The sequence below is a fragment of the Elgaria multicarinata genome, chromosome 3 (genome assembly GCF_023053635.1).
Source record: "Elgaria multicarinata webbii isolate HBS135686 ecotype San Diego chromosome 3, rElgMul1.1.pri, whole genome shotgun sequence".
NCBI classification, from domain to species: Eukaryota; Metazoa; Chordata; class Lepidosauria; order Squamata; family Anguidae; genus Elgaria; species Elgaria multicarinata.
This window is the reverse complement of record NC_086173.1, coordinates 91,751,469-91,771,575: the sequence shown is the minus strand read 5'-3', so window position 1 is coordinate 91,771,575 and position 20,107 is coordinate 91,751,469. Positions and strand designations below refer to the sequence as shown.

Here is a 20,107-nt window from a genome sequence, read left to right as displayed (position 1 = left end):
GGATGCACTTAATTACAGAGCTGCTGCCTCAGCAGCGAAGCCCGACGCTGGCTTGCTACATTCCTGTTACTTAACAGACGCCGATTCCGCCAGATCGGAAACTGAAGCGGCGGAGGCCTCAAGTCCTACGAGCAAAGCACAGGGAAGGCGACAGAGCGGCGCCCCTCTCCACCTGCCTTCTCCCCCCACTTCTCTAGTTTCCCTCCCCACAAACTCGCCCTCTTCCCCCCCGCAAAGCCACAAACTCCCCATTCTTCCTTTCGGAGGTTACGAAACGCGCTGGGCCAGGGCTGTTTCACAACAGGGGCGGGCCGAAGCCGGCAGCCAATGGGGCGGTTCTCCGGTTTCATCACATGGGGCCGCTCCAGATTTTATGTAATATTCGGAGGAGGCTTTTTCCTTTTAATGCGTGTGTGTTCGGTTTTGTTTGTTTGCGCGCGCGCGCGTGTGTGTACGGAAGCTAACAACAAAAAAAGAGGTGGGCTGGGCTGGGCTGATGGAAACGATGCTTCGCCGTCACGGAAAAGTTATGGCTCGCTCTGTATCCTGTTTTGTACCTGTCCTCCTCCTTCCCCCTCCCCCACGCCGTCACCACTCCCCTCCTCCTTTTGCTAAGTAAGAAAAGGCTCCAGCCTCCTTCTACGCATCCCCGGGTTGGCAGAGGGAGAGGAGGGCAACCGGTGGGAAACCCAGGAGCCCAGAGGCGGGGGAAGAACTCGGAGGACTTCTGTGGCCATTCTGCGAAATGGTCACAGAACCAACCCGTCCGCAGTTTCAAGAGAGAGAGAGAGAGGAAGAAAAAAGGACTTAAACCCTCCATCAAAGCCCCGGGACCGACATCTCTCCAGAAGTTCACCTGTCACCTCCATTTCCCCAACCAACCAGAAGCCGGATACAGCGAGCGAGGTTTAGGGAACGCTGAGTAGGGAACAAAGGACCCATTCCTTTTTGAGGGTTCACATTAGAATAAAATGAAAAGAACTGTCTGGATGGATGTTAAAGCAGGATAGTTGGATCTCGGTGTGGGGTGGAGGGCAAGAGCTTTGAGCCGGCGGCTTTCCTGGAAAGACCTCCCCCCCCTACTTTTCCAAGTGTGACAAAGGAGGCGGAGTAGATGGCCTCCCCTCGCCGCTCTCCCTCGAGAAATAAAGGAACGTGAAACCGGAGATCGCTTTCCTGGACCCGGCGACGGCTTCTCGATCCGTTTGAAGAAGGTGGGGAAAAAAAAAAAGGCCCCTAACAAAGCCGGAAAGTTCTCCGGCGAGAACCGTGCCGCGCTGCCCTGCGGCTTTAAGAGCTCGCTGCCACGCTTGCCGAGAAGGCACCCAAAGAAGGCAGGCTCGCCCATCCCAGCCGCCTGCAAAGTGTCCCCGGTCCCGGCAGGGGAAAGGACGGCGCGGAGTTCGCGGCTGCAAGCGCCGAGGTTGCTCCCGGGGACTCCCCGCCCCCCTCCGCCCCCCTTTCTGATGTCCCTTTTCCGAAGCGGTCGCCCTTTGCACGTTGCCCAGGGAGGATCTCCGTAGCCAACCCGCCTCCCGCTCCGGCTGCAGCCCTGCCGCCCCTCCGTTCTCTCTTACCAGAGCGGCAAGAGCCATGGAGCTTTTCCGCTGCTCCTCTTGCCGCTTGGTCCTGTGGGACCCGGTGACTGTGTCGTGCGGCCATTCCTTCTGCCGCCGGTGCCTGGACGAAGATCTGCCTGCTAAGTGCCGCCTTTGTGGGGGAAAACTCGCCCTGCTGGGCTCCAGGACGGTGGCCAGCAACGTCCTGCTCTCCAACTTGTTGGAAAAGTGCTTGGGGAAAGACGCCAAAGTGGCCCGGCTGAAGATGGGCTTGCAGGAGCTGCTGAGGACCCGGGACTACCGGGGAGCTCTGAGGACCCTTCAGAAGGCGGTCGGATTGGGTAAGGATGGGATGCTCCCCAGAGATGCTTAGGGTTGGGGTTTTGGCCAAGGTAGCGGTGGGGAGAAGGCTGAGCTGATACGGGGCTAGTCGGCTTCTGGATTCTTGGGATGCAAGCCAATGGCCCCCTACTCAGAGTAGACCCATTGAAATAAATGGGATTTCGGTTAATTGCGAGTCACTTAAGTTCCATTCATTTCATTGGGTCTACTCCAAGCAGGGCTAACATTGGATTCAAGCCTTGCATTGGGAGACACCCACCCCAACAGTCGCCGGGTTATGCAACTTGTCGCCATATCGCACAGGCTGCATTGTATAAGCGGCAAGGGACAATTCTTGATAGCAGTCTCCAGCTGAGTTACTCGCTTCCTGTTCTTTACTACAGCGGGAGACTTTACTTTCAGGGGCTGGAACTGAATTTTGCATGTGCCACTTCTGCCTCTCATATCCCTGACTGGCAAAAGGGATATTGTATTTGATTTTCTTCAGATAAAAAGTGTTCACTACTACTTCTTTTAAGTTTGCTTCTATTGCAACTTTTGTCATGCATATATCAATGATCAAGACACTTCTGATGGCATGGCAAAATTACTTATGCAACCAGTTTTTTTTAATAAATAAATAAATAAATAAATGTCTTCCTCTGCCTATATGAGGCACTTCTGGAACTTTTCAAAGTTCAGCTATGCAACTTGTACTGTCAAATTTGTTGTTCTGCGCAGAGGGTCTGTGGTCACCTTTTAGCTTATCTATATTCATTCTACACAAAATAAGGCAGGGCAGATCTTTATAGGAGTTCAGGATTATTTCTCAGTTTTGCAGCTTTGCTTTCTAAACAATTTTTTAAAGTAAGTTAATGTGTGGTGCTGTGTCATACCCAAGGCTGTGAGGATTTGAACCCAGCATTTTGCCTGCTGCACTAAAACACAAGAACAGAGTGCTCAATTGCAACTCCATTTGTTCCCTACAGAAGACTTTTTTCTCTTCTTGATTGAGCTTTTGTTCCTTTAACAGTTTCCTGATAGGCAGAAATTCAACAGATGCTGCTTTCCTAGTATGGAGATGCAATGATGGGGGAAACTGCACCTAATGAATTTGCTTGACATGTCTCTATTAAAAGCGTAGTGTCTCTGTCAGGAAAAAAGAGAGAGAAAGAGAAAATAATCAGTATTGTCTTCCAGGGATCAAGGGGCATCCTCCAACTTATTCCCTCCTTAATAAACCTAAAGCATAACGTAACACTTGCATTGAAGCTGGCAAAATCCAGGGTCACCTAGACCTTGTAGGATTTAGGAGTGACCTGAGTGTCCATGCTTCACTGATTGAAACCTCTCTCCATGTGGAAATGTTGAAGCTCTCTTGTTATTCATCACCTCTTGACAGCCTGTTATAAAACACCAAGCTCTGAGTTTGCAATGACTCAGAAAGGGAGTACAGGTGTTTCAAAAAACAGGTGAGACTTATACACTAGAATCTTCTTATCCAGCGTCCACTGCTCAGTTTTTCCATTTCAATTTGAGGGTTCTCCCAATGGTTAGGGGTAGAATCCCCCCTGCCCATTTGCTTTTAATTGAAGAATTTACAGAGATGTAGAGCTACAACATAGCCTTTATCTGGCACAAATTTACTTGCACAGTCATACAAAAAAGGTCTCAAAATTTCAGTCACTTACCAATTACAGTTTTGTTTCTGTACAATAAAAGTTCCTGGGACAAACCCCCCCCCCCAATCCTCCCAAATCCCAACTGAATTTTGTGTTTGGGATATCTTTAGTCCCAGACAACATAATGTGTTGGGTTAAAATATTTTCCTACAAAAAATGATCCGGAGAAGCAAAGCTTTATTTTGGGAAACTAAAAACAGCCTTGGACAAACATTATTAAAAAAATGCATTGCTTTTTCCCATTGGAGTGCTTTTTTGTCCCAACCAGTGGATTGTATAAGGAGAAAAAAAAAGTCCCACTGATCCAGTTGTTTTTGTGACATTTTAACTATCCTGAGATACATTTGAATGTGGCTTGGAGTACTAAAATATTCCAAAATCTGTCTAGGAAAGTTTCTTTCTTTCTTTCTTTCTTTTTTTTTTTGAAGGATTATTAAATATATGCATTTACCTCAGATTAAGTCCTATTGAACTCAGTGGGACATATATCTGAGTAGGCAAGTATTGGGTTGCACTGTAATTTAGCACTTAGAGGGTGGTTTTGAAATCACAGCACTAAGATTTTGATCACTGTAATAACTAGTGGGCTGTATGAAAGATAACCCCCTCACTTTGGGTCATAAATTTCTTGTCAGGACTTGTATGTAGACATCATGTTCTGTTTTTCAACAAGAAATGCATAACTAGGCCATGAGGATTTCTTCAGGAATTAGCTGAATGTTTATTAAATGCTTCATAAGGGAGAGAACTACTTTTATTGTGTGTATACATACTCTCTGTTCTCCCAGTGGAAACAGATCTGAAATTCAAACTCTCCAAATCTTTTAATTCAGCCATAGGCAGGGGCTAGGATGTTGTTGGACTCCAACTCCAGTCATTTCCTGACCATTGGCTATGTTTGCTGGGGCTCATGGGGATTGGACTCCCCATCTTTGCATAGAGGATTCATCTTCCTGTGTCTGTAATTGTCTAAAAGTGCACGTTTATATGCATCTACTCAGAAGTAAGACCCATTGAGCTCACTGGGTTTTACTTCTAGGTAAGTGTGTAGCGTAGACTGGTCCCAGGTCACATAATTACTTATCTGTCATACATTTTTTTAAAATTCTTATATAGTGTTGAGAAAGACTGACTGACTGGCTTCCTTGCCCAAGGTAGCAATCTGTAGTATAGCACAGGTGATATTTGCTCAAATGTAAAACTCCTCACCATGTCTGCCAGTTACTAGGCTGAGCTGATAGTTACATACTTAGCTGAATGTTGCCTCCCTTTTTTCTCATGCTGAGACAGGCAAAAATTCAACAGGTGTAGCTCTCCCAATCACTGCAACTTCCTGCGAGGAAGGTTTGCACATAGTTGAATTTCTGCATGTCAGGCTGGGAGTAGATAAATGGAGATAAATATCTCTAAATGGAGATAGCAGGGAACTATATGTACCTAGCAATAAAGTGCTGTTTTATCAGCTTACATTTTTCACCAATAATTGTAAAGGTCACATAAAGTACAATAGCATCTTCAAAACTCAACAAACCAGCCTTTAGTTGTTTTCACAGCTGCATTTATTATTCTATTGTTCTTCACTTCATAATTTCCTTCTGTTATTGCTTTGGTTTGTGGTAGCACCAAGGGAACTTGCATCTCAATAAACTAGATAGACATAATTTACAAAAATGACAAGAAATACAATCGGTATCATCCAAGGATTTTTTTTGTTAAAAGTTGCTTGAATATTTGTTCTGTTTTCACCCCCCCTTCCCTCCATGTTTTCCTGAAGACTAAACTTCTTTTTTTTAAAAAAAGTTCTACTTTGGGAACTTTTTGGACTATCATTAACTTTAGCTACAAGTAAATCATTGGCATCTTTTCTGTCTAAGCTGCAATCTAATATTTGCATATACAAGTGAGTAAGCCTCATTGAACACAATGGGGCTTACTTCTGAGTAGACATGCACAGGATCGCACTGTTAATTTCTGAAGAGAAAGGAGTACGATTTTACTTGCAAAACCCAGAGAGCTTCAGCTATTGGGCGGTTTAAAAATGTAATAAATAAATATAAATAGCTTCACCTAAAGTTTTTGTTTTTAAAATGATATTACATCTATTTAGATCACATGTACATAGATTTAGTTTGAAGTGTACCCACATGGCCTTGTCTTATGTCTTTCCCAAAAATATTTTGTAAATCCTTTTGGTAAAGGAATGATTCCATCAAACTATATCCAGTGGTTTCTGTGTAAGGTTTAAATCCTACATCACACTGGTACTTGTATAATGATTGGATGTATAATTGTACTTGTATAATTGTTATGCCTTATATAAATTTTAGATCACACATGGTAAAAAGTGTTTTTGAGGAGTCCATGACTAGATGCTTAGATCTTTGACAAACAAATTAATGGACTATTCTAGCAAAAGACTATTAATCTTAGAACCTAGAGGATGGAAGAAAGTTCTGAAAAGGTGTCAAATTGTGCTTAACTAGTAGGCAGGTGTCACTAAACCCCAAGTATAATAATAGATTTTGGCACAGGAAAAAGCATTTTAAAATAATAAGAATGAGAATAATATATTTCATCCCCATAGATAAACCATCATAAAGATATTCAGAAAGAACTATTTTGTAGGGCAAGTTGTAACTATAGTGTATTGCAAACCAATGATTATAGACTGCAGTGGCAAGTGGTGGTAGACAAAGAATGAGTGCAATAAAAATTGATTCAGAAAATGGAATGAGAGCTACCCCATGTGCAGCATAGTTCAGTGGAGAACCCATAGTCTTTAATTATATAAGAGACATCTTAGCGCACCAACAAAATAGCGTTGAAGCAGCTTATTGCATTTCTGATATTCTCCTTTCCCCTCCATTTTCTGCCAACATGGAAGACCATGCCTGCCTCCAACTGTCTGAGCATTTTCATGTGCTCAGCAAACTCATGGGAAGGAGAGGGATAAAAGTAATTCTCAGTGCCTCCATTTCCAACTTCCACGGAAGAGAGCCTGCTTGCATGAGAACATAAGATGAGCCATGCTAGATCAGATAAAGGGTTCATCTAGTCCAGTATTCTGTTCACACAGTGGCCAACCACGTGCATGTGACAAACCCATAAGTACAACATGAGTGCAACAGCATTCTCCCACTCATGTTCCCCAGCACACTGCCTCTGATTTCAGAGGTAGCATATAGCCATCAGAACTAATACCAATTGATAGCCTTATTCTCCATTAGTTTGCCTCCCCTTTAAAGCCATACAAATTGGTGGCCTTCACTACATCTTGCAGAACTGAATTCCATAGTTTGTGTGAACAGTATATACACTCAGGGATCCTGCCTCTTGCCCAATTCTTGATTGGTTAGCTTTCATGCATGTACAACCTTAAGATGAAGTGCCTAAGCAGGGGGGCAAAACCATATTGTGCCGGTGGGTTGAATTGCCCCTCACCGAGCCCTCCATGGATGAGTGACTAAAGTGTGTGTCTTTGAATACATTGAGTGTGTTTGTGGAACAATGCTTGTTCCAGCAGTCTGCTTCACCTGAGATATACATTGGGAGCGTATTGTTGATGAGGTCTGTGGGTACCAGGGTGTTGTTGTTATAAGTCCTTGGAAGTACTAACAACTTTCGGACTGCTGGATTCTACCATTGAGGGTTGATCATGGGCAATTGTAAATGTCCAGCTCTAAAAGTATTTCTGTGAACTTTTTTGGCAATTGACTTTTAGATGATTTAGTTTAAAGTTTCCAGGTGTAAAGACAGATGCAGGGGTCACATTTTTAGCTGATTTATGCCAGGGGAAATGTGACCCGTAGCACACTGAATACAGACTCCCTGTGTTCCATGTCCCTCATTCTTTCAACATCTCTGCAATGGAAACTGCTGTTGTGTAATCACTTTCTGCAGCACTGATAGGTGAATCACTTACTGCAGTACTGATAGGTGAATCACTACAGCAAATGCAGCCATGTGCCTTTTTTATTATTATTGCAGAAATTAACTTGGTGGGGGGATTCATTTACAGCCCAAGTGCCATACAGGCTAACAGTTCTAATTCCTTTCCCTGCATCCCTGGTGATATAAGTAGGGCTGTGTGTCTCTAGCCCCAAACCCAATAGGTCCTGTCCTTAAGCACACTGAGCTGATAGGCAGTGTCATATTCTGCTGAGCTGCATAATTGCATGCTTGCATAAGACTAGGTTTGAAAAAGAGAAATTGGCATGCCTCTGAACAAAGGGAAAGTTGGCTGAGAGATGGCAACTATTTTATTGTAAGTATGAAGGGGCCAAATCTGGTTCTGCGGGGTCTAGGTTTCGAGTGTTTCAACAGTGGGGTAATAATCAACTCGACAGTTGTCATGCTCAGCTGACTCATTCATCCTCTGTCCTCTCCCCCCCTCCTCCCACTACTATCCCATCAGCCATTGCTGCTTAAATAAATTGATCCTGCCACCTGGACTAGAGTGGCAGCCGCTACTTTGACCGTTATTTCTTTGCAACTCTGTGGCTGATGAAATAACAAACAGTGGCTGAGGAAATAACTAGTGCTGCCCTCCACACAACATGATAACCAATGGTGATGACCAACTCTGCACAATGCTTGTGTTGGTTATTTTGGCCAAATAACCAACTGTTGACCAAAAAACTCCCTCCACACAACACAATGGCCCATGGTGGGTTAAATAACAAACCGTTGACTATTTAAACCACCTTTGGTTATTGTGTTGTCTGAACCCAGTCTGAGAGTATGATGCTAGTGATCACAACTCTCTGAGTGTCAGCCCAGTCTTCCACAGGAGAAGTATTGGCAGCCAATGACTTTCTTTAGCCTCTTTTCCATCTGACTTGGGAGAACCCCAAGGTTTGCAGAGGTACAACCCATCTTTAGGTGAAAGGCTCTTGGGTGAATTCCACCCCCATAACCCAGTGAGAACGGGCATGCTTACTGGGCACAGAAAGCTGACTGTTTGGCGGTGGCGGTGGAGTGGGGGAATGGAAAACCAGCCGGGAGGAGGAATCAAATGTAGCGGCTGGAATACTGGCTGGGCAGCACTCCCTCTGGTAATATTTTGTTGAAGCTCCCAGTAAATAACCAAATGTTACTTATATAATGTTATTAATACATGTAGTCAGTGGAGGCTGGTGGCTCTGATGGCAGGGGGGCAGTGAATCCACTTTGCACCTTGGATAGCTCCTTTAGAGCTATTAGAGTTCTGAATGAACCCCAGAGCAGATTCACCACCCCACTGAAACAGGATCCACCAGCCTCCACTGCATATAGTGCCTCTTGAAAACCCATTGACTTTCCTATCTTCGTGTATTAATACTGATTTCTGTCCCCATGCCCTGTTGTGTATATCATGCCTACTCACTTACTCTGCAGTCCTAAGCACCCTTATTGTAAATAAGCTTTGATCTCCTGCATACCACTTCATGGGATTGCACTGTTGACCTGGCTCTGGAACAAAGGTTTTTCTGAAAGCTCAGTGATCACAGAGAACTGGGAAGAAATAATTCCATAGCCAGAAGCTATAGCACAGCCTCTAGTGTGTTTGCACATACTGAGCTTCTTGTGACATTTATTTTATTTAAAATTTTGATTTATTTAACATGATTTTTTTCGGCCAACTCTTAAGGGTACAATCCTACCAAGGATAAATCTAAGATGGCTGCTTCTTGGGTTTCCTAATAGTGGTTATTGTAGCACAAAAGCAGGTGCTTGGAAAACGGGTGCTCTGTGAGGAGGGAACTATACAATGTGCAACCATCTTTTTCTTGTCCCTATCTGCCCTATTGACTGGCAGAGGACCATCACAAGTGAAAGCACATTTGTCATGTGTCCTAACTATAGGGTCAGTGCCTCTAATTTCCTAAAATTGTCTGGATTCCACAACCACCTGGAAATTAACACACAATTGCTCCTGGCATCTGTTTCCCTGTGTGTGGTTTGAACCCCAGCTGGTTCTGGTCAGTGGTTCTGTCTTGTAGGTTTATGCCATCTTACAGTCACTTGGAGTGTTGAGTCTTTGTACTGCAGTTTCATCAGCAACAGTTCTGAAGTGATCTGCTTCTTCCTGTAGCTCCAGACGATCTTATGCTGAGGATGTGTCGATCAGAGGTGTATGTGGCTTTACAGCGATACCCAGAAGCTCTGGAGGATTTGGAGGTGGTGTGCAGCCAAGAGCCAGAAGAGTGTGAGGTGAGTAGAGTTTACAGATTTGGGTTGTGGTCCAGGGAAATATGTATTTACCAAAAGAGAAGCTGCGAGATAGGGCTGGGATTTTGCAAAAGGCTAAGCTTGAGCTGAGATGCTGGAGCTCTCTGATCAGGTGGAAAGGGAATGGTTTCCTTCATGGAAGTTCTTTATTTAATTGATTGGATAGCCCTTCCCCTAAACCCTGAGGTAACAATGTTGACACCATAAAACCTATTAGAATGATTGAAATCACACTCCTTCCTGTTCCCGGTCTACCAAGAGCCAACAAATGCAAAATGTTTCACACTGCTTCTAGAAGATTCTCAGAAGGAAGCCATTCTACAGCTGAGGGGCAGCCACCATCTACACCTCTCAGTATGCACAGAGTCCGATAGTAAACTTAAGGGAGTTTGCATGGAAGATCTGGCGGTCTTTGAATTATGGTGGGAAATGTACATGAGATCGTAGTGAAATCAAGCCAAATCATGCCCCCTGATGTATCAGACTACATCTCCCATCTTCTCCAGTCAGTGTGATCTTGCTGGCTGTGGATAATGGAAGTTGTAGTCTGACAATCTGGAGAGCACCAGGTTGTGGGTGCCTGACCTATAGGTATCTACGGGCAATAGCTGAAGGGGCCATCACAAAAGGCAAGAGTGCTACCCCGCCCCCGGTAATGGGAGCACTGAGATCTTGAAGGTCTTCCTTTGGGCCTACTGCCCTTGTGTACAACGTTGATTCCAGAGACGAGCAGAGTCTTCATCTACACACCAAAAGCACTGCTTAAGTATGTGAATTCATTGAAACATTTCCTAAATGCATCTTTTGCATCCCTTGATGTTTTTGTGTATGGAAGAGTTTGCTGTAATGCTTTCCAGGGTGAAAGACATCGATGGGGAAGTGTATGTAACAATATAGATCTTGCAATACTAAGAATATTGCAAAATCTAAATCCCACTATATTATTTTTATTTTGATCAGGGCCAATTCCCTCTGCATTTTCAGGTAGATCTCTTTTTCTTTCCCACTTCTGATTTCTTCATAATAGAGAAGTTGGGGCTATACCTTTGCATTACAGAACTTTAAGCTAGTTCACGATACCATGGAGTTGTCATGCTCCTCTCTTCTTATGATTACATACAAAGAAATATAGATTAGGGAAGGATTTTAGCTCCATGTAGGGTGCATGCCCTGAAGCCACAGTATCAATGAAAGGGGTACATAGATCATCGCCTTGTAAACTTCTATCAGAAAACAGGCAGTTTTGGCCCTGAAGAGCAACGGCGGATGTGTTCACTCATTACTGTGAATCTCACTTTTAAATATCAGCACCTTGCCTATAGCCTGGTGCAGCTCTTCATGGGTAATCCCGAACTTGGAAATTATCCTGGTGGCTTTGTGGGGTGGATCTTGTTCGGAAACACACTAACCAAATCTGTCAATGAAGCATTTGGTTTCAAGTGTGGAATGTAAACATCGCATTATGCTAATGGGTTCATCTGCCAATTTCATATTATGTTCAGTGTGCCTAGACAACTCTATTGGGTTTAAGAATAATATATATATATATATTCTCCCCACTTTTAGAGCTGTCTGGCTTCCTGTCATATACAATCTTTATTCAGTCGATCTCATTGCTTCTATGTAAGAAACATAGTAAGACAGAAAGCTAAGAAAAAGCTGGAAGAATAGGCCCAAATGGTTAGGGAGCACATGTTGTGGAGGTGTGCTGGACATCAGCTAGGTAATTGTCTCTGGTTTCTTTAATTAATTAAAGGACTACTTTTGAAAGCCAATTGGGAAAGTAATGATAAATCATTCCATTGAATTAGAGTAAAATTACCCTTGTTGTGAGGGTAGTTGAAATTCTCTTTCTGTATTGTGTTGATGTTGTATTTTACTCTTGGAAGCATATTTTAATTTATTTATATCACACCTTCCTGCCCCCCTCCCAAAAGAAGTCATTCAAGGTGGCGATATATTTTAATATAAATTATTTTTACATTTATGCCAGGGACTTGGAGTGGGTGACAATGCATGTGAACAGAGTACTACTCTTGGCTGATAGATTTGTGTGGCACTTGCGCTGCCATTTAGACATGAAGTTAAGACCATTTGGTTCACCAATATTTTTAACTGATTTACCCTCTTGATGTTTTATTGGGTCTGTTGATTGCTACTCTACTGATATTTGTTTGTTGCTCAAACAATTTTTTTTTTTAAAAAAAATATAGCATTGTAATTCAAGATTTTCTTCTGTCCATTACTTGTTTGGAGTTTTTCCTTGGAAAAGAGACTTAGAAATAGTTTAAACAGAACTTATAAACAGGAACATGTATTAAGGTCAGATAACTCCCTTTCTGTAAAATCCTAATCTAAGATTGTAAAAACTAATAGAAAAGACATGCATTTCAGGAAACCTGAAAGCTTCTGTTTAAAACCATTTGTTATTTCCTTCTTCGCAGGGCTTTTTTAGGAAGGGGAAAGTGCTCCTGGAAATGGGGAAACAACCAGAGGCCCTGCTGCAGTTCCAACATTGCCTCACACTGGATTCCAGTTTTCATGCTGCTCAGTATGAGACAGAAAAGGTAAATGCCCAATGGCCATTTAGCTCCGAATTATACTTCTGGAGTTGAAATCAATTGGTTTCAATGGCAAGTCCTTGGACTTGGCTTTCCGGGTTCCAACAAAGTACGATGAGATTGGTCTTCTGTTATAGACCATATAATGTATAGGTCATGCCAGGTCAGATTGCTCAAAACAGGGAATGTTAACCTGTTTTCTCATGGTTAAAGCAATGGAAATTTTCTTTGACCAATCATAAAACCAAATTGACACTTTAACTGAATTGGCACTTTGTGTATATTGCCCTCCACCCCAAGCATTTCTTCTCAGATGGTTTGTTTTAGGGGTATATGACAACTGTTGAGTAAAATGGCATATGTGATAGATGACTGCTAATATATATTTTACTAGGCATGCTGCTAGTGAACTGTTAAGAGTTACAAGAATGAAAGGAAAAACATTTTAGGATGCAATTCTATGGGTTGCACCCTTGATGGTCATAAGACCCCAAACTTGAAGGTTTATGATCATCCTTTGCTGGGCAGGAGGAGCAGTGGCAGTAATCATCATCACCTCCTTTTCCTCCTGCCCTGCATATTTTGCTAGGTGGGCTACTTTTCCCGTCTAGCTGGGCTGCTTCAGAGGGAGAGGAAAGGAGGCCCAGGGAGGCCTCGGGATAACTTGTATCCCAGCCTCTCCAGTCTCCTCCCTTCCCCACTAACCAAACACCCCCTTCCCCCCTTTTCTGAGGTTGAGTTCCTGACCTCAGAGAGCAGCCAATGCAGTTCTTCCTGTGCTGGCAGGGAGGGGGAGGAGTGGGTGCTCCTGATTCCTCCTTCCAAGGTTGGAGCCCTGTCTTTGACCTAATATGGGAGAACCTGAAATATCTTATTGCCCCTCAGATACTGTCTAGGAGCCATTGAATTGCTCCTTCCAAAAAGAAGTTTTAGCTGTAGCGTCAAAGACTATTGAAATCTATGTTCGGCTAACTTAACAAATATCCAACTGATGGTATTACTTAAAAGCCAAGTTCTACCTTGCCGTATCACAAATGAAGTAACATGTTTTCTTCTTATCAGATTCTCATGAATGATGCGTCCCCTCTTCCAGGGACTGTTGTGGAGCTAAAGAGTGACATCAATCAGAACTTGAAAGGATCTAATTCAGGGAAAGAGGTAACTTTACTTGTTTGTCTTAAAGGAGAACCCCTACAGGTAAGCAACACGGGATGGTATCTCTACCAATGACAAGGATGCTTCCAGATGTAGGTGTTTGTTCTTTTTCCTTTTTTATCATGCTATCGCCCTGACTCATTCATGGAAACTTAAAGGGACAACCTGGCCTCCCACTCTTAAGCCTCCTGTGTTATCCCACTACTTCTGTCATTTTTCTTGCCACTGAAAGTCCATTGAGGAAAAGAAGATGGAATAGCTGCACACTGTCTTCTAATGGCCAGGGCTTGGGCGACTAGGGATGAGCGAATCAGGAAGACTCACACTTGCCAAATTTCTCCGAATTCCACCCTGAAACTTGTTCGTCTTGAGTTTGTTTCAGATTGCAATCTTTATTCCCACCCACTCACCCTTTTCATGTGAAAATCCATGCATATTTCCCCAAATGTACTCTTCAGTTGTGTGCTTCTTTGAAATGTGCACATTCCTCCCCATTGTATTTGTGGAGCTAAAGAGTGTATTTGTGCTCATTTTTCAAAAGTAAGCATCTTTCATGTGCTTTTTTCAAGTGTATGCATGCCGCTGAACACATTTCAGGTTTGGTCTGGGAATCACATTGCGAGCTCAGAAATGCATCTAAGTACGTGTGCTTCCAGAAAGTGCAAACTAGGTCAATCCTGGATCAAAACCGAACCGAAACAAATTTCTCATACATCTCTAGCTAGAAGCCTTCCTCCTGGAAGCACTTCCGAGTCAAGTAAAAGGAGTAATGCAATGGAATGTGGTTATAGGGGCCTTCACTTGAATCCTTTCATGCCTTGAATGAGGGGATCATGGGCTGCATGGGCTTCCCCTGCTTGCTACTAGAACTGCACGCTGCCTCTCTCCTCCCCTGGCAGAGTGCCGACTCGGTTGTAGGCGCTCTCCGCACATACATCTATGCATGCATGTAGTAGTATTTATCCACAGACCTTTGTAGAAGGAGGGGGAGACAATGCATGGTTCTAGCAGTAGGTGCCCCCCCCCACAGGGCCCTGTGAACTCTTCCACTTTCACTGGCCTGGTTCAGACAACACGCTAAACCATGCTGCTTAACCACAAAGTGGTAAAGGGAATGCGTTAACCTTAATGCATTCCATTAACCATTTTGTGGTTAAGCAGCATGGTTTAGCGTGTTGTCTGAACCAGGCCATTGAGACTGTAGAGAGTTTGTGTGGAGATACCTTATGTATGTGTGCATCATATGGGCCAGTTGCCCAGTGTTGGAACAATTGCTTTCTACATCTGTCCCCTTTGAATAGGATCTAACCTCATTCGAGAGCTGAGGGTCTTATAGAAAGCAGGATAAGTAGAAAAGTACCCCTAACAGGGTTTTATATTGCAATAAAACACCTGTATTTTGCATGTTTGCAAAATACAGCAATGTTGGATACCTTAATATTTCAGAAATATAAATAAGCTTTTAGAACTGACATCTTATTTTCTTTCATGTGTATCTCTTTCTCTCCTTTTTCTCTCTACTCATAGTCTTGACTCTTGGGCTGTTCTTGAAAGACGTGTTTATCATGTTGCTTTTCTTAAATAGGACTTGAAGGGAAAAACGGAATTTTTTTTGGGTGAAACTGCATCTGATCACACCCAAGCAGCACTTCCTGTGTCAGACTGGTTGAGGCAGAAACCAAGCTCAGGTTTTTCTGCAAAGAAAGAAGGTGGTGAGAATTTTTCTTCTTCAGCTCACTTTCATCCAGTCCTGTAAGTAGGGATGTCACAAGCGCCTCCCACCCCCTGGACCCAGGCGGGAGATCCTGGCATGAGCATGGACCCCACTTGAGCACCCATGAAGCCCCTAGAGTGGTTGGCAACCACCCATGTGCCCAAACTGCACATTCCCCCCTGCATCAATGGCAGCTGCCATTAACGCAAGGGTAAAGGCGTGAGCAGAGCATTTGTGCCTTTCCTATTGCTTAAATGGGGCCTTAATGGCCACCATTGAAGTAGTGGGGGGGGGGGAGAGTGTGCAATTTAGGGAGGCTCCGGAAATGGCACAATTCCCTCCGTTGTGTCAATGGCGGGCGCCATTGATCCAGGGGGAGATGCACAATTTTGGCACAAGGGTGGCTCGCTGCTGAGCACTTGCTGGGGTAAGCCAATGCCCAGAAGAGGGGGACAGACAGCGGTGGGTGAATTCACCCACCCCTACCTGTAAGGGGCCTTGGTATTATAAGTATAGTTGTCTAAGCTGCATCTGTCAATTTTTATAGGCTGTATTAGGCACAAAGTCCTACTGGAGGAGCAAAGATCTACATAATTTGTGTGATGAATCTAGCAATTGTTTATCAGCCGGATGCTATTAAATTTGTTCATCTAGCCTTTCTGGCATTGTGATGCTGCACAATTCAGACACCATTACTGTCTCATCTGCCTCTGCCCATCCCATCACGGTACTGCCTGAAGCAGGCCGTTTCATCATGAGGGCAGGCCCCATGAATCTCAGTTGAGAAGCATTTGTATGCTCCTAAGATAGAATTGTGTACAGTCCAGGCATCCCAGGAAATAAGTCCTGATGGCTATATGCTACCTCCACTATTAGAGGCAGTATGCCTCGCTACATTGGTTGCTGGCAACATGAGTGAGAGTGTGCTATTCCACTCATGTCCTACTCATGGCCACTGTGTGAACAAAATGCTGGACATAATAGACTCTTTGTCTGATCCAATATAGCTCTCTTATGGTCTTATGAGAACATGTTATTCTTAAAACATATGGCAGATACTATTGGATTATGCAAAACTGATTATTGATCTGATTATGTAGAACAAGTTTAATGCGGAAGTTATGAGTCACCTCACATCACGTCTGGCATGTTTGCAGAAGGTTAAGAATATAAGAAGAGCCATGCTGGATCAGACCAAAGGTGCAAGATAGGTGAGCATCCCAGATGAACACAAAGAGAGAGAATAGTTTCAGGATGTTAAAAACAAATTTATTGCTGAAAAGCCTGATGCATTTCGGCCTCTTGCTTCTTGTTAGGTCTTCTTCAAAGCAACGTAACAAAGTCTGCAGAAATGATTTACAAGAGATTGTCTTGTGTTATAAGCACTAGTGACTAGGTGTTTATAGCATCCTGAGACTATTCTTTCTCTTTGTGTGGATCAGACCAAATGCTTATATTTTCCAGCATTTTGTTCCCGTAGTGGCCAACTTATAGGAACCCCATAAGTAGAACATAAGTGCAACAGCACACTCATGCTTGTATTTTTCAGGCTGGAAGTATTATACAGCCATCATAACTAGTATCCATTGATAGCCACTCTTTGATAGATTTGTCAGGAGGCAAACCTCATAGGGCAACTTCACACATCATGCGGAGACATATTTGGGTTTGTGACTAAATTCACATTCAATAGGAAACCAAAGTGAATCAGAGTGCCCTGGGTTGCCCAAGTACATGCATTTCATGCTCGCTCTTAAAACTCAGGTGTACAGCTCAAAAGATGTAAAGTGTGAATTGGCCTTTACTGATGCAATTTTGCTTGGCTCTTGGGTGTAATATGGCATCAAGGTTGGCCTTAAGACTGCTAATCTGGTGGGACAGAAAAGACATGGCTTCCTTCTGTCAGATCTGTGACTTTGTTTACTGAATCTTTCTGTACCTTGGATTGTCCAGTACAAAGCAAAGTTGATACAATCTACAGCTAAAGGTGGGATACAGGGACAATGTGGTCAGTATGGGATGTTCAGCATCTTTCTCTTGTTCTTTTGCTAACTAGATCTGGAGGACAGAGCATCAGCAGATACAATAGGAACAAAGCCCACTGAAGATTCTCTGCTAGACCTTGAGAGCCTCCTGAGTACATCAGACTTGGAATGTTCTCTTTGTATACGGTCAGTTTGTTAGCAGGGTAGCTAGAAGGACTTTTGGATAAAGGCTCACCTGCTTAGCTTGGTGTGAAAACTTGTTTAAAGGCCTTGCCACATTCTTGTAGGAGCAATATGTTTGGCAGACTCCCAAATTGCACTCCTGCACCAAACATTGTCCAATATTCAGCAACATTTGAAACTACCTTTTCCAACAACAAGGACAACATCAAGTCCTTGGAATATTGCTTGTTTAGTAATCCAGTCAAACACAGTAGTCATGCTGTCATCACTAACATTGCTACCATTGAATCTTGCATCTAAGAGATTTGCAGCTGTGCAGACTGACTGTAGATCTACAATAGTGCTTTTTATTTGTATTGAAGTGCACTGATAACTGCTGGGGCATATCACACATTCCATATACTGCTTTTCTAGCATTATTTCCCACTTTTTATTTCATATCATCCAAAAATACCACAACAAATTTCCCCTTGCCCTCCACATGTGAAGCAGGAAGGAGATGTTGTGTAATTAATGGTGCAATCCTATGCATGTTTAGACAGAAACAACTCATGCAATTCCCAGGATTCTCTAGCCAGCATGATCCAGTTTGCATGCAAGTACCTAGAACACTTATAGTCTCTGGCTGTGAAATGATTTGATACTCATTTCCCTTGAAGGTTTGTACTTTAAAGAGAGAGGGAGAGGTGAGAGCTTTGGAGATCAGCCCTAATGGCACTCCTACTTCTTGTCAAGCTTTAAGAAATATATTGCAGGTGCTAACAGGAAGAAAAGAACTCCTGCTACATCATACGATGGTCCAAGGATGACCGAGTTGATGGTGGTCAGTTTTTTAAGCTAGTGTAGAAAAATAGGGAAACCATGCAATGACCAACTCTTGTTATGCAAACCTATTTGCATCCAAAACTTTAGGGAAACTATTCGTTGTTCATCTTACTTAATAGCTAGTGAGGAATCTGTCTTCCATTATTTTTTCCTAGTTGTCCTTTGAATTCTAGTTAGTTGATTAGGTTTCAAAATTATTCAAGGCACTGTATTGTGAAGGTGAATAGGGAGCTTCATCCCACGTACCTGTTTCCCTTGAATTATCCCTTACAGCACTAAGCTGTCACCGTTGTTGTTGCTACCAGGTGGCAAGATCCTTTGCATACCAGGAAATGGGCTTTAGGGGAAAAATGTAAAAAAAAACATTAAAAATCAACGGATGACCCAATCCAATTCAAATTTGGTATGCTTAAAGCTCTCCTTAATATCTATTACTGTGCCAATTTTGATGTCTTTATCTTTAAAGCTTACGCAGATGTAAGCATTTGTTTAATTTTTCTTCAAATACTGCTCCTGCGCCCCAGTGGCTGCTCGGATGATACGCTCAAAAACTAGTAGCAAAATATGGCAAGCCTTTTGCCTTTATAGCACAATTAAAGCAGGATGCATGGGAGTACTTCACAATAAAAGCTGATTATAAGCTGGAAAACTTTGGAGTCCTTTGCACACAATTCACAGTGATTGCACAGTATAACGCTGGTGTGATAAAGCTCTACATCTCTTCTAAGACTTACCTTTGCTCTTCAGTGCTGTCACCTATCCTTGCAGTGGCTCATTGAGATGTTGTCTGGTTGTTTCTCTGTAACCCCTTTTCTTTCAAAGAAGGAGACTACACGTAACATTTCTAGAGCAATAATTATATCTGAGCATATAGATATACTGCCTGCCTGCTGTCAGTTTTTTCTCCATCATGCTACGTATCTTAGGACATTGTTAACAGGGATAGGTCCCAGGTTTGATCCCCAGCATCTCCAGGTAGGGCTGAAAAATCTCCTGTCTGAAGCTCTGGAGAGCCATTGTTGCCAGACAGTGTCAACGATACTGGCCTAGATGGACCAATGGTCTAGCTCAGTATAAGGCAACCTCCTATGCTCCTATGACTATCCATTTTTAGATTAATCTTTTTCAGCTCACCTTTTCTCCATTAATCAAGGAAATGATGGAGAGAAATGAAAGTGAACTGATTCCTGAATGCTTTAGGAACCCTCTCTCTCTCTCTCTCTCTCTCTCTCTCTCTCTCTCTCTCTCTCTCTCTCAATCTCTCTGTGTGTGTGTGTGTGTGTGAGAAAGAGAGAGAGAGAGAGAGAGAGAAGATTTAAAAGCTTAATTCCATCTAGCCTTGCCAAAAGGCTGATGCTAGAGTGGATTTATGCCTGTAATTAGACAATGTCTTTATTGAATTACCAACTTTGTAACCAAGGATCATCCACCTAAACTTTATTTAAGGGCAATTGTTTGGCCCTGTGCCAATGAGATCAAAGCAGTGGTTCTGTGGCATTCAGAATGGAGAAAGGACTAAGGAAAAGTGCTCCATATTACAGATGAAAAGGTATTGCTTGCTTGTCATGGCTTCCTGTGTCTGTGAGTGGCTGAGATTGTTATCCTATACACACTTACCTGGGAGTTCATCCTATTGAACCCAATAGGGCTTACTTTTGAGTAGACATGTATAAGCTTGCACTGTAATTCTCCTTCCCTCCCCAAAAACAACCAGGACCCCAAAATGATTTATACCAATCAATTATAGGGAAGCTGAGCCTTTTGAACTTCTGAAAATTATAAATTAAAAACATGCTTATAAAAAAACATTTCTCCCAATATTGGGACACAGAGAGGCAGATAACAAGTGCTTCTCATGTAGCTCCCTGGTCTACCACCAGAACATCCCTGAAACTCTTGGACATGCCCTCCT

The 20,107-nt window shown here is 43.1% G+C and overlaps 1 protein-coding gene across 1 annotated transcript in view; it reads left to right on the top strand.

The window, feature by feature from the left end:
- Window positions 1–518: 518 nt before the first annotated feature.
- The window catches only part of LOC134394989 (LON peptidase N-terminal domain and RING finger protein 1-like), a 35,060-nt gene continuing 15,471 nt past the window's right edge, over window positions 519–20,107 (top strand). Inside the window, exons 1-6 of the mRNA XM_063120904.1 lie at window positions 519–1,900; window positions 9,636–9,754; window positions 12,217–12,339; window positions 13,396–13,491; window positions 15,074–15,200; window positions 17,259–17,373. Coding sequence (XP_062976974.1) covers window positions 1,594–1,900; window positions 9,636–9,754; window positions 12,217–12,339; window positions 13,396–13,491; window positions 15,074–15,200; window positions 17,259–17,373 — 887 coding nt within the window. The 5' untranslated portion in view covers window positions 519–1,593. The remainder of the gene's footprint in view (window positions 1,901–9,635; window positions 9,755–12,216; window positions 12,340–13,395; window positions 13,492–15,073; window positions 15,201–17,258; window positions 17,374–20,107) is intronic.